At 47.3% G+C, this 9,354-nt stretch overlaps 1 protein-coding gene across 1 annotated transcript; it reads left to right on the top strand.

Moving 5' to 3' along the window:
• Positions 1–126: 126 nt before the first annotated feature.
• On the top strand, positions 127–2,470 carry CHAC1 (ChaC glutathione specific gamma-glutamylcyclotransferase 1). Its single transcript, XM_084519506.1, has 3 exons — positions 127–398; positions 494–529; positions 698–2,470. Exons 1-3 carry the CDS (start codon positions 144–146, stop codon positions 1,127–1,129), a joined length of 723 nt encoding a protein of 240 aa, XP_084375632.1. The 5' UTR covers positions 127–143; the 3' UTR covers positions 1,130–2,470.
• Positions 2,471–9,354: the final 6,884 nt, after the last annotated feature.

Here is a 9,354-nt window from a genome sequence, read left to right as displayed (position 1 = left end):
TGAGCCGAGCCGAGCCGAGCCGAGCCGGGCTGGCCCCGGCCGCCAACCGGGGCCGTGCGGGGCGGGGCGGGGCGGGCTCGGCTCCCTCCGGCCTTTAAAGCCCGGCGGCGGCGTGTGCCGCCTCAGCAGCGCCCGGCGCCGCCATGAAGCGCGACCCGCAGCGCCCTCAGGAGTGCCCCGGCCGGCCCCAGGGGCAGCCCGAGCCCCCCTCTCCTCCTCCTCCTCCTTCATCCTCCTCCTCCTCCTCCTCCCCGGAGCCGCCGCTGTGGATCTTCGGGTACGGCTCGCTGGTGTGGAGGCCGGGCTTCGAGTTCACGTCGCGCAAGGTGGGCTTCATCCGCGGCTACAGCCGGCGCTTCTGGCAGGGGGACACCTTCCACCGCGGCAGCGAGAAGGCGGTGAGGCAGGGGGCGGCCCCCGGGGGGCGGCTGTGGGGCGGGGGGGCTCGGCCGGGCTCGGCTGCTGACGGCTCTCCCTCTGCTCTGTCCCGCAGCCCGGCCGGGTGGTGACGCTGATGGAGGATGGCGGGGTGAGTACGGTGCTGGATGGGGGCTGCCGGGTGGGCTCGGCCACCACATCCCTCCCCTTGGTGCCCTGGGTTCGTGGGGACCCCTGGGTGAGGTGGGTTGGGGGCTGCTGGATGTGCCCCCTTCCATCACCGCCCCAAACTGACCTCCCTGCTCTGTCTTCGTTGCAGGCGTGCACGTGGGGTGTCGCCTACGAGGTGTGCGGGGAGCAGATCGCTGCGTCGCTGCAGTACCTGAACATGCGAGAGGCCGTCCTGGGGGGCTATGACACCAAGCTGGTCAAGTTCCACCCGCAGGACAAGGATGCAGAGGAGCCCATCCAGGCTCTGGTTTACATTGCCACCCCCCAGAACCCCTCCTACCTCGGCCCAGCGTCTGAAGAAGACATCGCAGCGCAAATCATGGCCTCAAGCGGTTGTGCTGGACACAACATAGAGTACTTGCTGAGACTGGCAGACTTCATGCGCTACTTCTGTCCTCAAGCAGAGGATAAACATCTCTTCTCCATCGAAGAGGCTCTCATTTCTATCCTCCCCTGCATGTGCCACACAGAGGAGACCCTAGAAGAAACTTCAGGTGTCCCTCAGAAGACCAAGAGCTGAAATGAAAGCATCTTGCAGGGCTTCAGTGAAAGGGATGTAAGGGGAAAAAAAAACAATAGGGACAGTCTTAACTCTGAAAAATATACTAGACTGAGTGAATGAAGGGAAAGCTAGCAAATGGGTGGGGAGGGAGGAAGTGGAGGGGCTGTAAAATGTGTTTGCTGTAGGACTTGCAATTAGGACCTGTTACACTCCTTACTTGTAGCACCAAGACAGTCATCACGGCTTTCCAGGTGGGAAGCAGGGGTCTTGGTTGGAACTTTGCTCTAAGACTTGCTTTTGGGGGTCAAACCTGAAGCATTCATCTTCTTAAGAGGGGAAAGAGGCTCATTGACTTTGCACTTTTTTTTTTTAACTTTGAAGACTAGTTGAGCAGGACTTGACTGGGTTTTAGCAGTATATATGCAATTCTACCTCAGGCAAAAAGCTGTTTGTGTCGTGGTGACTTGGGCAGGTTCTGCCAAATTTCCCCCTTTTTCCCTCCCCACCCCCCCCATACCAACTCCAGTGCAATATTAAGTGAACCTTGCCTTAAGTGGCCTCTGTAGGCTCTTGTGAATCCTACTTCCTTATGTTGTAAAGGATCACACTAATGCATTTATTTTTCTAAACTGTTGTGTTGTATTTATTTATACTGCATATCCCCCCCTTAGGAGATATGTCTGAACTGCCTGCTTATGTGCCACTGTGTGTGTAGCCCACATTCAACCTTGCAATTGTGCCTTTGAGTTTTAGATCAGTTTTCTGAGGAGCTATGCCTGCTTTAATGACAGAAGCTGTTCTCCAAGCTTCACTGACCTTGTGCTGCTACAAACTTTACTGACTTCATAAGAAATGGTCCTGTCTGTGTAGGAACTCTGTACTATCTGGAAGAAAGCTGCCTGGATGCAGCAGCACTTTAACTAGCCCTTTATTAGATAAGCCTCTTCTGCTTCAGGGTAACACAGGTTTCTGGTGAAGCATTTGAGGGTTCTAGTTCCACACCTAGGACTGAGTCTGTCAGGTGCATTTTTACTTGACTGCAAAGGACCGTCACTGAGCATACTTGCAAGTTTAGGAGTTCCTGAAATGCCTGCTCTATCACGTGAAGCATAGGTACTGCTGCAAGCTCAGGCTTCTCAGCTTTAAACATACTCACAGCTTTAAAATCCATAGTATTTTGAAAGAAAACTGCTGCTGCTACTACAACCAGCAAGAGAGCTGTTGAGAGCTGACCTCTGGGATGTTTGACTCCTCCCAAATACTATGTTTTTTTTAATAAAAATAGGGAATGTTTATATTACTGTGGCTTATATGTATGAACTGATGCTGTGCCCAGTAATAAACTGACAAAATAAATGACTTTTTTGTACTTTTTTCAATTAGTGACTTCAAATTGATACTGATTTTTTAATGTGCTTGGCTTTTTTGTTTTGTCTTTGTTTTTTAAACTTTGCTGGTAATGCTGCTGTAGCCCCCCCCCCCCCCCCCCCTTTTTTTTTTTTGTCTTATTTCTGAGCAGCTTCCCTCAGCTGGACCTACTGGAAGATGTACATTTGAATCTTTCCCTTTAAGAAAAGTGGGTTCAGTCATTTTCTCAGCTTCCAGCTCTTGTTGACTCTGGAGTACTAGTGCTGACAACAAACAAGCCAGCCCTCCTGACTGTACAGAGCAGGCACGGAAATGTAATGCTCCCTTGGCAGGACAAGGGCCTTTTGCCTGAGTTGAACTTACCCTTGCTGCTTCCAAGAAGTAATAGTGCAATGACAAGAATCTGCCACCCCCAGCTGGCTCTGCTGACTGCAGTGGAGGAGAGGTGTTTTTTTTTTTTTTTTTCCTTGTTTTGTGCACAGTTGCTGCATACAGGGGTGATGGGCAGCTGCCCTTCTGCCTGATTTCTCTTGTGACCAGCTGCTTCAGCACACAGATTACAGTATATACCTGTACTGTCCATCTCAAGATAGGAGGGAGGGAGTGAAAACTAACTGAAACAACTTAATTTACCACTAATTAAAGGCAGGTGCATGTTTCAGAGGGGTAATAGTCTAGAGAAAACTACACTTTCCCTGTTCCACGGAGGCTCTCACTTCAACTGAGCAGCTGCATCTCCCCTCCTGGGGTGCAGCTGCAGAAGAGCAGAGTCAGGCTTCAGCTGAACGTAGGCAGCAGAAAGCCTGCTCTCACCTCTGCTTCTGCCAGCAGTGCCCTTATTATGTGCCCTTGCTGCTTTGAGCAACATCCTCTGTTTGGGACCATAAGACAGCTTTGCAATAACTCACAATGCCTTTCTGGAGATGCTTACGTGTACAGCTGGAGATGTCCTGTGAGAGAAAGTGGTACTGCAGCCACTGGCTATTTTTATTTTTAAGTCACTGCTTTGGGGAGAAATCCCCCTGTTCTCACTCCCAGCTGCAATCTTCCTGGCTCTTAATTGCTTTGGTCCTCACCAGGATGGTCTGAAAGCTTATTGCTTCCCTGGCTTTTCAGCCTCTCTGGTTTGCTAGTATCTGCCAGCTGGAAAATTAAAGTGTTAAAGGAATTAACTTAATTAGCAGGGAAACACTCCCATATTAGTACAAGATTGAGGTTAGATATCAAAATATCTCCACCTAAAACAAAACAAAACAAAAAAACATCTTCACCCCTTTCAAATTTTCAGATGCAAAATCATTGCAGACAGGAATTAATAGCAGATGTGCAATAAGCACCCAGCATTACTGTTTCACATGGAGAGATGCTTTGTTCCGCCTGTGGCAGGCAGCAAGTGCTTGTGAGCAACCGCATCAGTGCTGGGAACGTTCCTTCAGCTCCTGTTTCTTCTTCCCTTGAAAAGTTAAGTATTTAAAGCACAGATGTAATTCTCCACCAACCTACCCTTTCACTACAGGGGCAGCAGGGTGTGATTCAGCTGGAAACAGCCCCAATTCCTGACAGCTCTGCCACAGGTCTGGGGAAAAGCACTTCACCTTATCAGTGGGTGATACAACTGCCCGCAGCTGCAAAATGCTGCCGGACATCCCTGGAGGTGCTTCCATATTGAGTGGCTTCCTTGCTCGTCCGCAGTTTCCTCTTCTCTGCATTCCCTACAGCAAGTTCATGCCTATTGGGTCCCCTCACATAATAAACCAACTTTCCCAGTTGCAGTAAAAACATGTTTACAAGCACTGTCACATACTTCCCAAGTCTAAAACCAGTACAATTCACATGATTTCAGTCCTTTCTTCAACCTTTTCCATTCTTTTGCCCAGGAGCTCCCACAGAGCCCTGGAACACAGGCCTGAGTCATCATTTCCTTGAGTACAGCAGGACCAACTCAGCTGTTTCACAACGGCACAGCCAGCTAAGTAAAGTAGACAACAACTGTTAATCCAGCCCTTCGTGTGTATGAAACACTCCTCAGGGCACACAGTCCTTCGTGGAACAGGACAGAGAAACTCAGAAACATTAAAAGCATTCAGAGAAGGCAAAAACACAAGAAAAACTCACTGTTTCTCTAGAGCCAGTTCCCTGCACAGCATCACCAAGCTGTAAACCTACCTCTGCTCCATACACACTCCGAAGCACAGGCTTCGAAGACCACCAAAGAGATGATGTGGGCTCTCAGTGCCAGAAGGAAGAAAGAGGGGCTGTTGAGTCGGTAAGGCTGACTTTGCATAAACCAGCCTGAATCATTCAACACAAAACACGCAGATACACCCGTGTATTTTGAAGCTTCTCCTTGTAACACGTTCCTTGTAGCTCGGTGCCAGAATGGTAGCACTGCCCATGGCCAAAACCCACAAGTCAACCTAAGCCTGGAAAGTCCGTCACGGAACTTGAAGCTCGTTTATATCATGTTCAGCTCAATGAGCAGAGCTTGGCTGGGAGACCTCCCCCCAGTCAGACTCCTCATTTTGGCACTGCCAGAGTTCACAAAAGCACATAGGTCAGCAGCACCAGACCCAAAGGGTTGCTCAGAGCTGACAGACAGGCGTACAGAAGGGCAGCCCCAAATACAAGCGGGCATTGATGTACCAGCAGCATGCAGCCCAGCTCAGCACCACGTGCTCCCCTGGGCACAGGAGGAACAGGAAGGGACAAGAAACATATTTACAGTTAGGCTGTGAAAAAACTATGCTTTGCTCGCAGCAAAAGCAGCAACCACCCAGCAGGCTTGGAATTTCCTATTAACAAGTTGCCTTGGCTTGAGCAGAAGCCTCCCCAGTTCACGTGCTGTATTAAAGTTATTAGAGAAGTCCCACATGTCTTTAAAACAGCATCAGGAGCAGGAGCACAGGGAGGGAGGAGGGAAGTGGGCATTCTGGACAGCCCTGTGGAAGCTCTACATGCTGTGTTTACAAACCCCGTGTACTTTTTGTTTGTCTTTTGGATGTGTTTTATTCTTTCCCAGCTCCCTTTTCATCTTACAGTAGTGCCAGCCAAACTGATGAGTGTTTATGCTTTTGAATTCCTGAAGCACAGCCAGTACCTTGAACTCCAGAGAATGAGACTGAAATAACGTGGAAGGTCAGGGAAGTTCAGAGACACAGAGGTGCTGTTTTCCTAGCTGGGGACACCACACTGTTCCCAAGCCATACTGAGCTAGCTGCTCTGGGGACACACGAACAAAGACTGCTCTCTTACGTCCTCCTGTTTATGCTGCTTTTTGCCTCCCTCATCTCACTTTTAATGGGGCACATGTCCACGAATCTTCAGTTAAAACCCCTGGAGATCAGCTTGGCCCAAGGCTGACAGCTGAAGAGAGACCTGATAGCTGCTGGTAGTTGAAGCCCACCACCAAGAATATCAGGGAAGGGGAAGGTTTTATCCCAACTCTCACGCTCCACTGGCTCACAGGGCAGGAACGAGCCGCAGAGCGCTGCTTTGTCCACAAACAGATAGCAGCTATTGCAGCACACAGAGATCTGTAACCGCTTCACCCACGGGAAGAAAAGTCAGAGGATGACTTTAGGAGAGGTTTCATTTGCTGGTTAGCAAGCTCAACCTTCAGAGACATGACTAATGCTCGCCTGGGCACATGCTGGGTACATGCAGGTCAGCTCTGCCGTGCAGTTTGGGTAGCGTGCAGAGCATCCACAGATGGCCTCTAGCTTATCGGACACCTCATGCCTTCTGCACAAAGCTGTTGCTCGTACATGACACAAGGTGCTCGCTGACTCTGCCTCGAGCTGGAGCTATGGACCTACTGACAATGGCAGCATAGACGACATTGAAATCATTTCACAAACTCGTATCCAGCCCGCTTACAGCAATTATAACCTCGTCTACAAACAGCCTCAGGGGCAACCACAACCAGCTTGCTGATATTAAACTCCGTCTACACAAAGCATATGTGACATTTGAAAACATTCGGAAAACAAGCCGAAAAAGCAGCCTTTTATCCTCTCCTTGTCTAGACGGTACACCCGCGTTTCCAAACTCCAAGTCACCAACAGAGCACGTGATGCCCAGAGTGGCGAGGAGAGGCAGGGGCTGCTGGGGATGTGCTTACATTACCTCTGCTCACCCTGCGGGTACTGCACCAGGACGGTGTTGCTGGGTGCACTTTCACATTTTGGCAGGACAGCCGGGGCTGGAAGCGACCTCCCAGGACCGTGGCTGGCACGCTGTGACCGCTGGTGGTACTTGGGGTGGGAGATACTGTTACAGGCAGCGGGGGTCAGCAGCTTCATCCTCAGGATGCTTCTACTGACATCATGAGATGAAATCTTGTTATTTATTTTTTCTTCAGTGAGGTATACCCATTCCTTTAAAAACAACTGACCCCAAAGTGTATTTCAAACAGCTGGCAGGTTTTTAGATCATATATACATTCATTCTTTTGGTCTGCTTTATAAGAGTGTGTTCTTCTCCTTGGCATTCTTCTTTGCCAACACACAATCCCATTTTTAGAGAAGGAAAAGAACAGGAATGCTCAGCTCTCCATGACAGACACTGCTTTTTATCTTCCCTCTGACATCGAATATTAGAGACTCTATTACTTAGGCAGGAGCCAGATGAAATCATGTCTCTTGTTGCTAAACAGCACAGTAAATTCTGGCAGCATTGGCATCTCTAAACTACATATATATCATATCTATTCCTGGAAATGCATTCTATAATTTCAGGACCCACGAGTTCAGGACAGAGGATAGAAACTAATTATGGGACCAGCCTCATTTAGAATCAATACCCATGATTTTTTTTCCAGAAGATCCATGCCTCATTTCATTTGATCCAAGGATGCTAAAATAAGCAGCAACTCAGTTCCTTTTTCTCCTGTATGGTTCTGCATTTATTTATGCAGACCTTACTCCAAATGTGAGGAAACTGCTCTCCATTTTCACTTTTCTCTGAGAATTCACTACCTGCAAACTTTGAGCCATCTTCACACCACCTTTGTGAGGAGGTGGTATTTCTATTTTACAGGTGGAGAATTGAGACATTGAGAATCTGATTTCCGAAGTGTACACTGACTGCACAATGTGAAACACTGAGGGATGATGTTTTTTCTTGGAACTGTACATTAGGTATTCAGAGATAACCCTGTGGGAAAAAGATAATATGTGCTCACATCATCAGCACTCAATTATGAAGCAAACATACAAAAGTCATCTGAAATTTTCATGGGTCCCTTTATGTTTGCCATTGTCCGATTAGAATCCATGCTTCTGCAAGTTTACTAATTCACTGTTAGGTACATAAAGTTTTAAAGAATACTAAGTTTGTGTAATATTTATTTGCCATCTAAAAATGAACCTTGAGGGTTTAGGGGGTTCAGGGAAACATTCATATTTTATACATATATATATATATGTATGTACACACACTTAATGTTTGTCTTACACACATCACTCAAATTTGCTGCAGTCCCTCAAGCTTTTTTAGCTAATGGCTTAGGCTCGCAGTTGCTGTCAGTTCCAAACTTCTCACATGTTTATTCCTGTAACATCTCAGACACAGGCTCTGTTTTGAATTACGAATTTAAACCTCATTACTTCTCTCATTTGCTATCAATTATATCACTGCAAAGAAGAGCTGGGCTCTCTAATCTGTCTGCGAATACTCTACCAGGCCAACACTTGCTTTTAGCATTTAGTTATTTGATTCCAGACAGACACAAAGAAACATAGCAAACTGCCCTGTAACCAAATTACGTTCATTACGCAATACATACCTCTGATTGCATATGGCAAGAGCAAGTTATCAAAGCCAGGGAAGCAAATCTCCTTCGGCAGAGCTCATGATATGTTTCAAAAACACACAAATCACTTGGGGATTAGCAGACCACAGAAATCATTGTGATTTCCAGTCCCAAATCAACACTGTGTTTAGAAACCTATTGCGCTTCCCAGATTCAGCATTACATCAGTAGGTTTTCAGCTAGTCAATAGGAATTGAGCTGAGTGACAAATAACTAAAAAACTAGACAGTAATTATTTTTTCCATGTTAACCAAACTAAATATATCACATTATACTCTGACTAAGAGTAGATACAGTAACCTCTTTCAAACTCTGAACAGAATGATGTAAGACTGCAATCACCTAGATGAACAGGTATCATGGAGCTGAATTACTGCTTCAAAAGCACTTAAAAAACAGAGGTTTAAGTTGTACCCTTATTCTTCTTTAGATCTAGTTCAAGTGTTACATCATGCCAAGTGTTATGTCAAAGCAATATTGTAATGCTATGGATATAAATGAGATTAAATCAAAGAAAAACATGGGTTCAAAGTTAAAATAGAGGTCTGTAGGAATGCAGGAGCTGCCTACACAAACAGGCACTCAAGACTCTACAGAAGGAGCAGGAGGAGGCAGAAGGACCAAGACACTGACGATCTGTCACCTCAGCCCCTATCAGATGCACAGAGTAACCAAAAATAGGAGAATTGGACATGAGCTTTCAGGATTCTCACACAGCCCAGGTTGTCCAGCTACCAGAGGCTGAACACCTCTTCTGTTTCCTCTGCTTGCCGAGGAAAACCACGGAGCTCTGTCACGGGCAATGAAGTGGCACGCAGGGGTGTGTCGAGGCACGTGCCATCTCACTGACTCGCCGGCAGCACGCAGCTAATGGCAGGCAGTCACGTGGCGACGGCTTAATGCGGTTTACAGAAAAAAAATAATAGAAAGCAACCCTGAGCCAACTAAGTGCAAAAATTGCTGACTCTTCCCTGGATGAAAAACAAACAAAAACTCTCCAATAACACAAACAAAACAACAGAAAACCAAACAAAACAACAACAGAACAAAGAACCAAGATCCT

This window comes from Aythya ferina (genome assembly GCF_964211825.1).
Source record: "Aythya ferina genome assembly, chromosome: 5".
Classification (NCBI taxonomy): domain Eukaryota; kingdom Metazoa; phylum Chordata; class Aves; order Anseriformes; family Anatidae; genus Aythya; species Aythya ferina.
This window is presented reverse-complemented; position numbering and strand designations above follow the sequence as displayed.

Excerpts from the sequence above, each read along its gene's own strand:
- CHAC1 (XM_084519506.1), top strand. The coding sequence starts at position 144 with ATGAAGCGCGACCCGCAGCGCCCTCAGGAGTGCCCCGGCCGGCCCCAG. Across the intron at positions 399-493 it reads ACCGCGGCAGCGAGAAGGCG|CCCGGCCGGGTGGTGACGCT; the intron begins GTGAGGCAGGGG and ends TCTGTCCCGCAG. Across the intron at positions 530-697 it reads CGCTGATGGAGGATGGCGGG|GCGTGCACGTGGGGTGTCGC; the intron begins GTGAGTACGGTG and ends TCTTCGTTGCAG.